At 42.5% G+C, this 16,629-nt stretch overlaps 1 protein-coding gene and 1 long non-coding RNA gene across 4 annotated transcripts in view; one reads left to right on the top strand and one right to left on the bottom strand.

Annotated features, from left to right (window-relative positions):
- The first annotated feature begins 43 nt into the window (after window positions 1-43).
- LOC129707861 (uncharacterized) lies at window positions 44-8,204 on the top strand. Its single transcript, XR_008725246.1, has 3 exons — window positions 44-181; window positions 2,787-2,911; window positions 8,047-8,204. It is a non-coding gene; the product is annotated as an uncharacterized LOC129707861 (long non-coding RNA).
- Window positions 6,797-16,629, bottom strand: part of hcls1 (hematopoietic cell-specific Lyn substrate 1) — a 44,856-nt gene continuing 35,023 nt past the window's right edge. Inside the window, exons 14-16 of one of the 3 annotated variants that reach the window (XM_055653262.1) lie at window positions 15,540-15,681; window positions 12,610-12,678; window positions 6,797-7,881 (exon numbers count right to left, since the gene is read on the bottom strand). In XM_055653262.1, the coding sequence (XP_055509237.1) occupies window positions 7,745-7,881; window positions 12,610-12,678; window positions 15,540-15,681 (348 nt within the window). In that variant the 3' untranslated portion in view covers window positions 6,797-7,744. The remainder of the gene's footprint in view (window positions 7,882-12,609; window positions 12,679-15,539; window positions 15,682-16,629) is intronic. The other 2 variants (XM_055653263.1, XM_055653264.1) reach the window with 2 other exon arrangements.

Raw genomic sequence — 16,629 nt, 5'->3', positions numbered from 1 at the left:
AGGAAATGAAGATTAATCTCCCAGTCATCGCGGCAAGATACACAGGCGGTTAAGATCAAGTTAATGAGCTTTTTTAAAAAAAACACTTTCCCCTGAACAATTTCATTTATTAGATTAAAAAATGTTACAAATAAAGGAAAAACCTGTTTGCTTCTGTGGAGGGACGAGGCAAAATGTCCAGGTAAATGTTCAATTAGAGTTGACAACCCTGTTTCTGTAACGATGTACAACACCCCAAAGGGCCTTACAACAAATAAATATATGATGTGTACTTTGTTGCACATGGCACACAGTAAATTAATGTCCAAGTTGCGGCTTTAAGTCATGCTCTAGAAATTCAATGACAAATTCCATTTGGTTATATCATTTTACTTGAGTTAAATATGATTGGGTAAGACTTCATTTTTCACTACCCAACCTTATCAATATTTATAGTATTTTCTAGCTTTGAAATTTCAAGAATTTGTAGTTACTTACTTTTTGCTTACTATTCCAATTAGAGCTGTATTATTTTACATTTACCTAGCAGGAAATTTAGGACAACTGTTTAATATGTTGTCCAAAATAGTGTAGCATTGAAATGTTACCCTAGACCAGGAATTTTGGGAAGTCTTCACATGGGCAGGACCTACACAGTGAATGGTGGGGCTCTGAGGACTGTTGTAGAGAGAGGGATCTAGGAGTGCGCGTGCATGGTTCATTGAAGGTGGAATTGCAGGTAGATAGGGTGGTCAAAATGCTTTTGGTACATTGGCTTTCGTCTGTCAGAATATTGATTATAGAAGTTGGGAGGTTATGTTGCAGTTGTATAAGATGTCGGTGAGGCCCCATTTAGAGTACCTGTATTATGTTCAGATCTGGGCACCATATTATGGGAAAGACATTTTCAAGCTGGAAAGGGTACAGAGAAGATTTACGAGGATGTTGCCAGGACTAGAGGGTATAAGCTATAGGAAGAGGTTGAGTAGGCTTGGAGTGCAGGAGGATGAGGGGTGATCTTATAGAGGTAAAATATTTAATAGGGATCTGAAGGGTAACTTTTTCACACAAATGGTGGTGGGGGTATGGAACAAGCTGTCAGAGGAGGTAGTTGAGGCAAGGATCATCGCAATGTTTAAGAAACAGATAGATACATGGATATGACATATTTGGAAGGATATGAGCCAAGTGCGGGCAGGTGGGACGTGTAGCTGGGACATGTTGGCCAGTGTTGGCAAGTTGGGACGAAGGTCATGTTTCCACACCGTTTTCACTCTATGACTATGACTCTATGACTATGACCATGTTGCCAAATCTCCAGGCTTGAATTTAAATGTAGAAACCTACACAGTGAATGGTAGGGCTCTGGGGACTGTTGTAGAGCAGAGGGATCTAGGAGTGCAAACGCATGGTTCCTTCGCAAGGCGATGGTTTGCCAAAGCGAGGGTCCTTCCCAGGCAATGGTTCTCAACTGATGCAAAGGTAACACATATAAGGAGCAAAAGATACATTTATTTGTATCACATTTGTGAAAGCTTCAGAGAGGGTGCAGAAGAGGTTTACCAGAATGCTGCCTGGATTAGAAGGTATTAACTATAACTAGTCATTGGACAAGCTTTGATTGTTTTCTCTGGAACGTCGGAGGTTGAGGGGAAACCTAATAGAAGTATATGAGGTATAGATAGGGTAGACAGTCAGGACCTTTTTCCCCATGATGGAAATGTCACTAGAAAACACAAGTTTAAGCTGAGAGAGACAAAGTTTAAAGGAGATGTGCAGGGCTAGTTTTTTTTACACAGAAAGTGATGTGTGCCTGGAACACGCTGTAAGGTTGGTGTTGGAAGCAGATATGATAGTGGCATTTAAGTGGCTTTTCGATATGCACATGGATATGCAGGGTATGGAGGGATATGGATCACATGCAGGCAGAGATTAGTTTAAGTTGGCCTCATATTTGGCAAGGACATTGTAGACCAAAGGACCTGTTCCTTTGTTGTTCTGTTCTATGTTCTAACCATGCACAGTGGCTACAGTATTTACCATCTACGAAATGCACTCCAAAAATGGACCCATCCAACTTCAATGGCCCTCCCAAGCCCACAGCCTCTCTTGCCAGGAAGGATAAGGCTTCAAGTATATATGAATTCCTTGCCTTGCAGCTTAACTCTCTGACTTGAAAATATATCACGAGCCCTTCATCATTGTTGGATGTAAATTGTGGAAGAAAGTGGGGTGGGCAAAATATGCTGGACTTACCGGCATTACCTAAATCCGAACGAATGAATTAAAGCCGAACTGGATGGCAAGATTCCATACAGAGTTAAGAGAACACTGTGACATCTATATCACTAATCAGTAGGTCAAGTAACAAAGAACCAACCAAACTAACTAACCAAATATCCTTTATTGATGGATAATCTCAGCTAACTAATGTCTAAAACAACATATACATTTTTGTAAATTTTGCTTTTCAATGGAATGTTTCCTCTGACAACCAGGCAAAATGTTTGTCACTGGCATGGATCATTCATTGCCCATCCCTTGACATATGGTTGGGCCTTTTTGAAATGCTACTCTATGCATGATTCTGTTGGGTGGGGAGTTCCAGAATCTTGAGCCAATGAAGTGATTAACATATGTACTTCATGAGAGAAATGTATTTGGTTTGAAGTTTAGTGGATGATATTCCAGTATAGCCGCTCCTGTCCTTCCTTGTGGAGAAAGTCATGTGTTTCAAAGATTTTGGAGCATGGGTTAAATGATAATAAATAGATGTGTGATATATTTCCATTTACAATTATTCATAGGCTGGGGATTAACGTTTTTCCACATATGTTGCCTGACCTGCTGATGGTTCCAGTATTATCTGATTTGATGTCTTGGAGAGAAGTCCATTATGGTCTGACTACCTTTCAGCATAAGAAGAGATCGGGTACAGTTTCATTATGCAGTCATTAACAACTTCACAAATTAAGTTATAACACAAGATTATAAGGGAAAGGGCTGCTTTTTTCTAAACCATGTTTTTTTTCCATTCTCCATATGGTTACTTGATTGGCCAGTAACAGTACATGCAGCCTCTACAAAAAGATGAAGTACAATTGCTAGATTATGAGAGATTTAAAATAAGAAAGGCTACATTTGTGATTAGGTTTACTTAAATTTTAGATTTCCAGGGGTTGGGATGAGGACTACTATTTTCCATAATATATATGAATGACTTTGACTTGGGTGCACAGGATATCAATTCCAAATTTGTAGATGATACAAAACTTGGATGCCAGTGAAGAATGAGGAATACAGGCAGAATCCGCAATCACTCGGTCAAGTATAAATGTCCTCCACCTGGATCCTTTCCGTGGATCTGAAGGTGGCTGATCCTGGGGCCACAGACCATATTGAAGTGTCCCTCCACATGGACACCTGTGCATGACATCTTTGAACACGGGGAGACTAATGCACAAACAGGCACTACATGGTCCTTGACCGACTTGGGGCTAACAGCATAGCCGCCACGAGCGCTGGGCATCTCTGCCTGCTGTAGCCTTCTTCTGACTTCTCAGGCATTATGGTGCTCCACCTATGGGCCAGCCACCATTCTCCGCCTGTTTCACCATTGAGGTCTTCCACTTGGGGCAGGCTTTGTCAGGAAACTCCATCCTGATCTGTCTGACATGGCTAACCCTGCCAGGAACACAGATCCAGATTGTTTAGCTCTCAGGATCTTAGACACACGCAAGCTTCTCCACCATGAAAACGTGGCAACCCTCGGATAGGAGAAACATAGTAATAAAATAAATGAACACACTGGTGAAAAGGTGGTAGTTGAATATTAATATTGAAAATATCAATTGGTACATTTTGGGAGGAAGAATGTGAAGAGAAAATGTAAAACAGATACGAGTCTAAAAGAAGTTATAAAAACAGATCTGGGTACATATGTACATGGTTCATGGAATATTGGTTTATTATTGTCGCGTGCACCGAATGACAAGCCAGTTTGAGAAGGTGGCTAAAATACATACAGAGGACATCATGGAAAATCTTTATAACATTAATTCAATCACATTTAAAATATCGTGTCCAATTCTAAGCACTACATTTGGGAGAGATATAAACCTTTAAAGATGGTACAGGTAAATTAACTACATTTTCAAGAATAAAGAGATTTTGTTTTCTGGATAGAATGACGTTTAGGTTGTTCTCTTTCATGCGGTCAAGCTGATTAAACTGGTATTTAAATCATGAAGGGGTCATAGCATAGATAGAGAAACCTCGTTAGCAGACCTGGAATACATTCCCTGAGCTGATAATGGAGAAAGATTTTCAGGGAGTTAAATAAGTATCTGAAAGGAAAGAATTGGCAGGGCTCAGAGTACAGGGCAGGCAAACGGGACCAGTTAGACTGTTCTTGCATGTCGACTCAACAAGCAGAATCACCTCTTTCAGTGCAATTACCCGAATGCGATTCTGTAAATTCACTGGCACTCACACTATAATTCAGATAGAAGTCCAGAGACTGCACCAGTTTTCATTAATGGGTCGCTGGTCAAGATAGCTGGCAGCTTCAAATTCCTGGGAATTAACAATTTGGATGACTGATCTTGGGCCCAGCACATAGATGCAATCATGAAGAAGGTGCACCAGCACCTTTACGTAGAGGATAGTCTGCAATGTCTCCAAATATACTTACAAACTTTTATAGATGTGCTACAGAAATTATACTGACCGTGGCATTATGCCTGGTGTAGTAATTCAACGTACAGGAACGCAAAGGCTGCAGATAATGGGTGGGCTCAGCCCAGTCCATCCTTCCTTCCATCAAAAGCATCTACATGAGTTACTGCTTCAAGAAAGTGGCATCTATCATCAAGGATTCCCACCATCGTGCCCTCTGCTGAGTGTGTCATTGTACAAACGGCTGACGTCTAGAACTACCAATTTTAGGAACAACTACATTCCTGCAACTATCTGAATCCTGAATCAACCGACACAATCCTAACCCTACCTCAAAAACAGAACTCTGTGGCCCACCTTTTGCATTTCTGTGGAGGGCCAATGGGCCAGTTCCTGTGTGTACTGTTCTACTGTGGATTCGTTCTTTATCTAATTTTGTTTTTGCACTAATGTCTTGGTTTATTTTGCAGTCTTATTTCTGATAGAAATTGTACATGTAGTTTATGTATAATTAGTTTGTGTGTGTGTGATTGAGTCTATGTGCCATGGATGACGCTATAAACAAGTTTTTCATTGTACTTGAATTTAACTGTACTCGTGTATATGACAAACTTGAACAATATTTGCTGATTATTCATCTGTACAAATTTACCTCTTCGATGTGCAGTTGAGCTAAAGTTATATTATTTGACAACATTACATTATCACACGAGCCACAGCTGACCCCTACCCTGGGTAAACGACTGTATGCATTCACCCTATTTATTCCTCTCATCATTGTATGTACATCAATAAGATCTCTCCTCGGCCTTCTAAGCTCCAAAAAAAGTCTTAATCTGCCCAACCTCTCCCTCTAAGCAACATCTTTGTAAATCTTCTCAGCACTCTTTCTAGCTTAATGACATCCTATAGCAGAGTGACCAAAAGAAAGTACAGTAAACCCTCGTTATAACACACGACAGGGGGGAGGGAATGGCATCCATCATCTGCTATAACTGAGTAAGATATTATCATTGTATAAGTAATAGCAACAAACTGCAGTTGCTGGTTCATACACAAAAGGACAAAGTGCTGGAATAACTCAGCAGGTCGGTGCAGGTGTGCACGGCCGAGGAGGTGGTGGTAGCCGGGTGCGTTGCAGGCAGCCATCAGTAGATCCCTTTGCTATATCTTAAATCCATTATAGAAGAGGTTTATAGAAGAGGTCTGTTAAAAAGAGGGTACTGTACTAAAATGTGGCCTCTCCAGCATCTTGTTTAACTGTAACATAATGCATCAGCCTCTATTCTCAATACCCTGACTGATGAAGGCCAATGTACCAAATGCCTTATTTACTACTCTGTCTACCTGTGACACCACTTTCAGGGAACTATGTACCTGTACTCCTTGATCCCTTTGTTCTACATTCACCAGGGCCCTACCATTCACTGTGGCCTTTTACCAAAATGCAGTACCTTGCACTGATCTGCATTAAACTTCATTTCACATTCCTCAGCCCTCTTGCCCAAATGATCAAAAGCCTGTTATAATTTTTGATAACTTCATTGTCTACAATACCACTTACTTTACTGGTATCTGCGAAATCATGCCTTGTACATTTTCATCCTCTGCTTCCTTCCATGAAGTGAATTCTGTATCCAGTTAGTTGGCTCTCCCTGGATCCCAAATGATCTAACCATCCAGGCCAGCTTACCATGCAGAACCGTATCAAAAACGTTTCTGATCTCTCCACACTCAACCATTAACTAGTTTCTCATCATTAAAAACAGTGTTGCCATTTTTTTCCCTTTGCCAAAATATGGGACATCATTTTTCCTACATTATATAAGTGGGTACAAGCTATAAGATGGAGTCTGCATTGCCCATGGAAGAAGACTGTAATTGTAACTCCTGTTTCAGATCCCTAAAGTCCACCTCCTGGATTATGCAGCTGTCTTTTTGCCTGAGTGCATGGTTCAATATCAAATTGTTGATAATGTTCCAATGGAGCTACATGTTGTTGCTATTTTATGAAAACTAAATTTGGATGAGTAGAATCTATGATATGGCAGAATATGCCTGGATCAGGTTAAATCGAAAGGATATTGAGGCATTTGGATTCATTAAGATGTGTCTGGTATGAGAAAAGAAACACACAACTGGAAAAGATGGACTTTTATTTAATGAGAGTAATATGGACTATGAGCCTGACAGCTAAATTTATCTAAAAAAGTTGATAGTGACAGCAAGTGCAAAGGATCCCAGAGAGTTTAGTCAGCATAATTCAACAACACAAGGTGTGGTTTGCATCTATCCACAAGGAGAGTTATTCTCACAAATGTTCCCCAGATCTGATGCTCATTGTCACAGAGTAGCTGAGAAGTACCCGAGCAATATGACCAGTTGGTGGCATGTAGGTCAGAGACTATGGCAACAAGACAGGATCATTTGGCAATGGGAATTTGTCACTAGGTATATCCTCCAGTTTACTGTGGACAATTGACTAGCTTTCCCCTGTCCATTCCCTAATCAGGAGGGGGGAGGCCACATAATGATTGACACTATATGTCTTCTTACATACATTTCAATTTCCTCAAATTTAGAGAGTGGTGAGTGAGCCGTATAGGTGCTCATTGTTCTACAATAAATCGAAGAATGTGAAGGCATTGCTCTCCAGTAACTATATTAAGGTTTGCAAAGGAGAAACATGAAAATAAATGGAGGAAATGGGACTAGATGAAGCTATACTGGTTAATGAGTCAATACTGGCATAGAACATTGGATGGAATGGCCACTTCCACTGCAATGGTTGCCTTGTTAATGTGATAACTGCTTCAGTTAGGGCAACCAAAGGATTCATGTTTCGATGGGATGAAAGGAAGCATGCTTAGCAGGTACACCATAGGCATGAAATGTTTTCATTTCAGACACCAAATGTTGGGTGACCCATGGAAAGTAAGCAATCAAATCCACTGTCAGAGAAACAAGAGACTGCAAATGCTGAATTCTGGGGCAAAAACAAATTGCTGGAGGAACTCAATGGATCAAGCAGCATTCATGGAGGCAAAGAGTTGGTCAACATTTTGAGTTCTATTGAGCTAGTTAACATTTACTTTAACAACCGCACATAATTGGCTGGGAAAAGGCCAATCTTTCCATTGAATTGACCCTGCCACCAGCCCTCGTCAATCATCTCAATGTTTGTGATCACGTCATCAGGATCAAAGGAGATTTCATCATCGCCTTCTGAAACATTAAACAAAATTTAATGGTCAATATCAAGAATTAATGCTACCAAAAACTAGCATCTTTTTTTCTGATGGTGGGAAGGGTTAGTGGGGTTTAAGCATTAAATGTTGTGACTTGCGTAACAATTTAAAAAAAATGTTTCTCTATTTGTCCACCTAACAGAGCTGATGGGGTCTCAGTTTAACATCTGGTCTGAAGAACTGCTGAAGCAAAATTCTTTCAGTAATGCAACACATCAGGCATAAAAAAAATGATTTTCACGGCTTGAGGCAAGAGCAATACCCACTTTTGAAGAGGGCTGATTCGGAAGAGGTTTCCAATGGCATGGACCACCAGAGCGCACCTTCATGGAACTGGAGTAGTAACAACAGGGATTTATGCTGACCAGCTTCCAGTTGGCTCTGTTGGGCAGACCAATTATTGGGCAGACCATGCTTGATACCAGACTCCCAAAATAGATGATGAAGGGATCACCAGAAAGAGAGAGAAAAAATACAAGGATTTGCTCAAGTTGTCTTTGTAGAAGTACAATATCCCCACCACCTCCCAAGAATCTGCAGCCCGTGACCACTCAGAGTTGAAAACAGGATGGTATTGAGAACTTGCAATGGGAGCAGACAAAATCCCTGCATGAGTGGCAGAAGGTATGTACCACCTGGCAAACTACCTACCAACCTATAAAACTTAGGATAGTTGGTCATTCTCAATTTGTAGGAACTGCTTAAGAAGACAAATTATGGCTGGGAGTGTAATAGAAATACTGGAACTATGTTGTGGACATGTGCAGGGGTGAAAAGCTGCATTCAACAGTGGTCAATCATGTAATGTTCAGAGGAACTATGTCAGGGGCTTAGCTTTTCATATTTATCATGGACACAAATAAGTTGTATATTCAAGTCAGGTGGAAAAGCAAGTTCTGCAACTGCAATTAACAAATCACAAGGAACCACCAACATATTATTTTTACTATTATTATTAAATCGTTGAAAACATTAGCTACATAGTGGTGCTGGCAAAAAAACATATTAACTGATAGGAAATAACACAGAAAATTGAACTGGGTTATACTTGTATCCAAAACAAAAGACAAACTGAAATGCTTCCCACACATTCAAAGTTAACTAGTGAGAAGAAACAGAGGGATTAGGTATCCATGTATTTAAATCACTAAAATCTAGTGGAGAGGTACAAAACTAATCAGAAAGCTAATGAAATATTGGCTCTGTAATTATAACGACATTGCATACCTGAGGAAAACATGTTTCAGTTGAATAGAAGTTGGTCAGACCCTATTTGGAATATCATATTCAGCTCTGGGCACCAAACCTCAATCTGGAGTACAGTGCAGATTCACCAAAATGACACAAGGCCTTAGGGTGTTAATTATAAGAGTCAGATGCAAAAACTTGTGGACTCTCTTAGTAGGGAAGACTGAAAGTTAATAGAATTTGTGGTGCTTGAAATGATAAATGAATGCAAGTCAGTCCTATAGCCCACAAACCCCATTCAGACAAGAATAAAGAGCTCAGGCTGCAATTATGTCAGTCATGATATAAAATGGCAGAGCAGACTCGAGTGGCCGTCTATATACAATAACCTTTCACTCCCTAATCAAGAATTTGTCCACCTCTGCCTTTCATTGACCTTTGAGAAAGAGTTCCAGATTTATGGGCTTAGACAATAGACAATAGGTGCAGGAGTAGGCCATTCGGCCCTTCGAGCGAGCACCGCCATTCAAATGTGATCATGGCTGATCATCCCCAATCAGTACCCCATTCCAGCATTCTCCCCATATCCCCCGACTCCGCTATTTTTAAGAGCCCTATCTAGCTCTCTCTTGAAAGCATCCAGAGAACCTGCCTCCACGGCCCTCTGAGGTAGAGAATTCCACAGACTCACCACTCTCTGTGAAAAAAAAGTGTTTCCTCGTCTCCGTTCTAAATGGCTTATTCCTTACTCTTAAACTGTGGCCCCTGGTTCTGGACTCCCCCAACATCGGGAACATGTTTCCTGCCTCTAGCGTGTCCAAGCCCTTAACAATCTTATATGTTTCAATGAAATGCCCTCTCATCCTTCTAAACTCCAGAGTGTACAAGCCCAGCTGCTCCATTCTCTCAGCATATGACAGTCCCGCCATCCCGGGAATTAACCTTGTAAACCTACGCTGCACTCCCTCTATAGCAAGAATGTCCTTCCTCAAATTAGGGGACCAAAACTGCACACAATACTCAAGGTGTGGTCTCACTAGGGCTCTGTACAACTGCAGAAGGCCCTCTTTGCTCTTATATTCGATTCCTCTTGTTATAAAGGCCAACCTGCCATTAGCTTTCTTCACTGCCTGCTGTACCTGCATGCTTACTTTCATAGACTGATGTACAAAGACCCCCAGATCCCGTTGTACTTCCGCTTTTCCCAACTTGACACCATTTAGAGTAATCTGCCTTCCTGGTTTTTCTACAAGTGGATAACCTCACATTTATCCGCATTAAACTTCATCTGCCATGCATCTGCCCACTCCCCCAACCTGTCCAAGACACCCTGCATTCTCATAGCATCCTCCTCACAGTTCACACTGCCACCCAGCTTTGTGTCATCTGCAAATTTGCTAATGCTACTTTGAATCCCTTCATCCAAATCATTGATGTATATTGTAAATAGCTGTGTTCCCAGCACCGAGCCTTGCGGTATCCTGTGAGTGACAAAATATACCTTAGTTCTTGTTTCTCACACAAGCAGAAACATCCCCCCAAATCCATTATCAAGACTCTTCAAGATCCTATATATTTCTACCAAATCCTCTCTCATTCTTCAAAACTCCAGCGGATGCAGGCCCAGTCTGTCCAATCGTTCTTTAAGACACAACTAATCCATTCCATGTACTATTTTTCTAAATCTAAACCCAAACTGCTTCAATTGATCAACACCCTTCCTTTAATAAAGAGAGCAACACTGCACACATGACTCGAGGTAATCTCATCAACATCCTATTTAACTATTTAAATGGCCAGCAATAACCAATTACATTTTATAAGCATTTTAGCTTTTTACAAATCATGCACTAGGACATTCAGATCCCTCTATATCTCAGAATGTTGATGACACAATAATGGAATGGTAGCAGGACAGTTGGAAGCCATTTAGTCCTTCACTCAGTATCAGGATTCTGCAGACTAATTCAACTGGTCCAATCTTATCCCCACATCCACCAATCACACTTTGCCCTAAATTTCTATCTAAACCTGCTGCATTGATCATTGGCTGCATGCCTACAATTTATTTTTCTTTCAAGTACTGATTTGACTCAATTTGAAAGCTAAATTAACCAAATTGAAGGTATAAATGTGACTTTAACAATATGCCTTGTTGTTCTGAAATGTTCCAATGGAGGAAATAGGATAGAGATAAACTGTCAACTGAACATCTCAAACATCATAAAATCTCACTGATCATCTCTCAAACTTTTAGTTTCAAAGACCCATTTATGCACACAAAAATGGGAATCAAGAACCTGCTCTCCCACAAGACTTGGGATTCTGGGGATCATTTAGATAGATAGATAGATAGATAGATCCTTTATTGTCATTCAGACCTTACGGTCTGAACGAAACTTCGCAGTCATAGAAATTTCAATAATCAAAACATACAATGCTGCATTAAACATCCACCACAGTGATTCACCAAGCACATCCTCACTGGACAAGTCTTTTTTTTCTTTCTCCTTGTTCTCCCTCTGATTTGAGGCTCGATCCAGGCCGGAGATGAAAGCTCTCCAATCCAGCGGACCTCCGTGGTGATGTCGCCGCTGCCGATAGCCGGAACGCCATCCCCGCTCCGAGACGGCCCGCCACAGCATCAGCTCCGGGCTGCCGCCCCAGCTCCAGGTCGCCGCCCCCAGCTCCAGATCCTGCAGTCTCCGATAGAGATAAACTGTCAGCTCCAGGCCGATGCCCCAGCTCCATCGCTGCCCCAGCACAGCTTCTGTCCCGCATCGCTGCTCAGGTCCCGCCGTCTCCGCTCTCTCCCAGCTTTTGCAGTCTCCGCTCTTTCAGCTCCAGGCCGCTGCCCCAGCTCCGGGCCCCGCTGCATGCCCCAGGCCGCCGCCGAAAGCCAAAACGGGAATCAGCAAGTCGGGCCACCGCTGCTCAGCCCCGAAGACGGCCAGCCTCTCGTTGGTAAGTCCTGGCTGGCTCTGCCTCCGGAGCCTCGGGGTCGGTCGCAGGCTGGAGGCCGCCAGCTCCGCCATTAGGCCTCAGCGCAGACGGAGGCAGAGAAGGGGGATACGACATGAAAAAGTCGCATTCCCCCGAAGGAAGAGACAGAGAACATGTTCCACCCCCTCTAACACAACCCAACAAACTAAAACTTAACCAAAACAAGACAAAAAAACCAACAGAAAAAAGTAAAGACAGACGGACTGCAGGCGAGCCGCAGCTGTTAACAGCGCCGCCACTTCCGGAATTTGAAATGCACATGATTTAGACTGCTAGATTTTTGACGAGCAATGGAGAAAAGATAGAGAAATGGAGCACTGTAATAGAATAAAAAGGTAGAATGGGTGAAGGGAGCTGATTCAATGCTCCTCTGTAGACATGTGGCATTTGCCCAACCAGACGGAAGGGTTATTACTCTCACTCTCTGTCAGAGACGGGATAGTGGAATCCAAAGAGAAGAGAATTGTTTAAACATGTTTCTTTTAATTCCATTTATTTTTCATTGCTGACCTACCTCCTTGGTAATCATACAAAGCTGTTGCAGTCACACCAGCATCTACAATGTCGTAAACATTCTCATCACCTATGGACAAATCAAAGAGCAAAGAATTTTAGGAATACACTAGGTTTTACCAAGTCAATGTTTGACCATTTTGACCTTTCATATAAACAGGAATAGATGCAGGAGGAGGACATTCGGCCCTTTGAGCCAGCACCGCCATTCATTGTGATCATGGCTGACCGTCCCCAATCAATAACCCGTGCCTGCCTTCTCCCCATATCTGTTGATTCCACTAGCCCCAGAGCTCCATTTAACTCTCTCTTAAATCCATCCAGTGATTTAGCCTCCTCTGTGGCAGGGAATTCCACAAATTCACAACTCTGGGTGAAAAAGATTTTTCTCACCTCAGTCTTAAATGGCCTCCCCTTTACTCTAAGACTGGGTCCCCTGGTTCTGGACTCGCCCAACATTGGGAACATTTTTCCTGCATCTAGCTTGGCCAGTCCTTTTATAATTTTACATGTTTCTATAAGATTCCCCCTCATCCTTCTAAACTCCAGTGAATACAAGCCTAGTCTTTTCAATCTTTCCTCATATGACAGTCCCGCCATCCCAGGGATCAATCTCGTGAACCTGCGCTGCACTGCCTCAAACAAAAGTCAAGAAGTCAAGTCAAGAGAGTTTATTGTCATGTGTCCCTGATAGGACAATGAAATTCTTGCTTTGCTTCAGCACAACAGAACATAGTAGGCATTGACTACAAAACAGATCAGTGTGTCCATATACCGTTATATACGTAAATACACGCATGAATAAATAAACTGTGGAAGTGCAAATAACAGATAATGGGTTATTAATAATCAGAGTTTTGTCCGAGCCAAGTTTAATAGCCTGATGGCTGTGGAGAAGTAGCTATTCCTGAACCTGGTCATTGCAGTCTTCAGGCTCCTGTACCTTCTACCTGAAGGTAGCAGGGAGATGAGTGTGTGGCCAGGATGGTGTGGGTCCTTGATGATATTGCCAGCCTTTTTGAGGCAGCGACTGCGATAGATCCCCTCGATGGGAGGTCAGAGCCGATGATGGACTGGGCAGTGTTTACTACTTTTTGTAGTCTTTTCCTTTCCAGGGACCTCAAGTTGCCGAACCAAGCCATGATGCAACCGGACAGCATGCTCTCTACTGTGCACCTATAGAAGTTAGAGAGAGTCCTTGACAAGCCGACTCTCCATAATCTTCTAAGGATGTAGAGGCGCTTCTTCAAATTAGGAGCTCAAAATTGTACACAATACTCCAGATGTGGTCTCACCAGAGCCCTATACAACTGCAGAAGAACCTCTTTACTCCTATACCGAAATCCTCTTGTTATTAAGGCCAACATTCCATTAGCTTTCTTCACTGCCTTCTGTACCTGCACGCCAACTTTCAGTGACTGGTATACAAGGACACCGAGGTCTCGCTGCACCTCCCCCTTACCTAACCTAACCCCATTGAGATAATAATCTGCCCCCTTGTTTTCGCCACCAAAGTGGATAACCTCACATTTTTCTATATTATACTGCATCTGCCATGCATCTGCCCACTCACTCAACCTGTCCAGGTCACCCTGCAACCTCCTAACATCAAACTACCTACGTTCATATCTTATCCACACATCGACCAACCACACTTTGCCCTAAGATTTCTATCTACACCCATTCCCCATATTCATAACCACAACTTTTCTTCACATCCCCATCCTCACCTTCTCCGTGACAGCCCTCAATGCATCTTTTCCTAAATAACTGTCATCCCCATCTTTCACCCCAAATACCCATCTCCAACTTGCCCTCAACACCCTCAATATAATCTACTCCATTTCTCATCTAATTAATTTACTTCTGCAGGCAATCCATTTTACACAACCATTTTTTTTTAATCTGCAGTAAAATCCTTTGAAAGACACAACTAACAAGATATCTACATTTTCACTATTGAACCACTGTCACTTGTAACCTGCTGCCCTCCAACACTAGTGTCCATGTCACCCTAATCTCTCACCTGAACCAGCAGCACAGGAACTATTATAATCTTTAGAACTGAATCATCTTATTCTGTACCACCAATGCCCATCAACACCAAATCACCTTAAAGCCCATCATAGCCCAACTCAGTAGCACATTATCCACCGGGTGGCGCCGTCAGCGATGGCAGCCTCGCCAATGGTCTGTCTGTCTTTTCGTCTTTTTTGTTATTTTTTAATGTGTTTTAAAAGTATGGAGGTTAATGTCTTCTGGTTTGTTTTATGTGGGGGGTGGAGGGGGTGGGGGTCACTTTTTTCAATCTCTTACGTAGCAGGAGATGCGATTGTTTTCTGGATTGTATCTCCGGTCGCTCTGCGACCTAACATCATGGAGCTGGAGACCTTGCTCAAGACTGACTTTGAGTCCTACCACGGGGCCATGGACTTACTATCAGAGCCTGCGATCCCTTGCCTGGGATCGACGCTCCAACCACGACCTGCGGATTTCAACATCGAGGAGCTCGCAGTCTCGGATAGAGACCGATGTCAGGAAGTTCCAAAGTCGCAAGAGCTTCGACCAGCCCCGACCCGGGGTCCAATCGCCCGGCGTGGGGGAGCTAAGATCTCCCCCTACGAGGGAGCTTGATCACCCCGACGCAGAGGGCCCAACCGCCGGCTACGGGAGCCTAGATCGTTCCGTCAACGGAAGGCTCGAGGCCCCTGACCGCGTGAGAACAAAGAAGGGAAGAGATTGAACTTATTTTTCACAGTGAGGAATGTGGAGGAGTCACAGTGGTGAATGTTTATGTTACAATGTATTTTGTGTGTCTTGTTGCTTTTTATTGGTATGACTCTATGTTGCAAAACATACTTGGCTAATAAAGTATGATTATTATGATCACTCAAAATATATAGGGCCCATTTCACAGCAGAAAGTTGTTACCAATACCAGGAATGACGATGGAAACAGCCAATTCTTGTGATACAACACTCATATTCTCATAGTCACCCTGATCTTCCAAATCCTCCTTGGTTACTGGTTGGTGAGAATATTCAGAAATATCTTCGTACTCCACATTCAGCTGCTGTAATAAAATAAAAAATAAAAACATAGGCAGTCAGGGGAATTAAATGTTGCAGTCAGTTGTGTCAGATAGATTGGTGGTAGGGGCTACAACTGGACTCTAGTGGCAAGAGCCAAGAGCCTTGACACAGATCCCAGAGGACTGGAGAGTAGCTCCCATTGTCACTTTGTTTAAAAATAAAACTAGCGATAATGCAGGATATTATAGACGGGGGTGAGTGAGCCTCATATCAGTTGGAGGGAAGCTATTGGAGAGGGTTCCTTTGGAAAAAAATGACTACCATTTGAAAGAGAATGGGCTATTCAGGGACAGTCAGTGGATTGTCTTACAAACTTGATTGAGTATTTTTGCAGTGGTCACAAAGGTGAACTGTGAGGGCAGGGCAGTTGATTTTAGGCTTGTTGATTATATAGATGAGACAGGGCTGTCAACATTGGGTGAGAGTTGGGAGTGAGAAATCGCAAGAGACCAAGCCCATGGGAGCATGGCCAGCGAGGGGGGAGGAGGGGGGATGTGGGAGGGGTATGGAGCGTTTGCATTTTTCAGCTTGAAATTGTGGAATCTGGTGCATACAGTAGCAAGGCTTTTAACTTGCACTTGAATGCAACATTCATGCTTTAAATTGGACTAGCTATGCATAAGGTTAGGCTAAATTGCATTCCTAATTACATTCCACAGTAGAGCCAGGCTCTGATCAACAGGTGCAGCACATGAATGATCTTAGTATATTCATGTATGGAAATCAGATTATAATCAAGCACGTGGCTCATGTTGACCAACCTGGGTCTCACTGCACACCTGGTACTACTCCTGACCCTGCCTCCAGTTGCATACCTTCACTCATTCCTGACCCTGAGAAGGCAAACTTATTTTTCTCCTTCCATCACAGTGAGGAATGTGGAGGAGTCACAGTGGTGAATGTTTATGTTACAATGTATTTTGTGTCTT

The sequence above is a fragment of the Leucoraja erinacea genome, chromosome 22, assembly GCF_028641065.1.
Source record: "Leucoraja erinacea ecotype New England chromosome 22, Leri_hhj_1, whole genome shotgun sequence".
NCBI classification, from domain to species: domain Eukaryota; kingdom Metazoa; phylum Chordata; class Chondrichthyes; order Rajiformes; family Rajidae; genus Leucoraja; species Leucoraja erinaceus.
The sequence above is the reverse complement of the archived record's forward strand: the minus strand, read 5'-3'. Positions and strand labels throughout refer to the sequence as shown.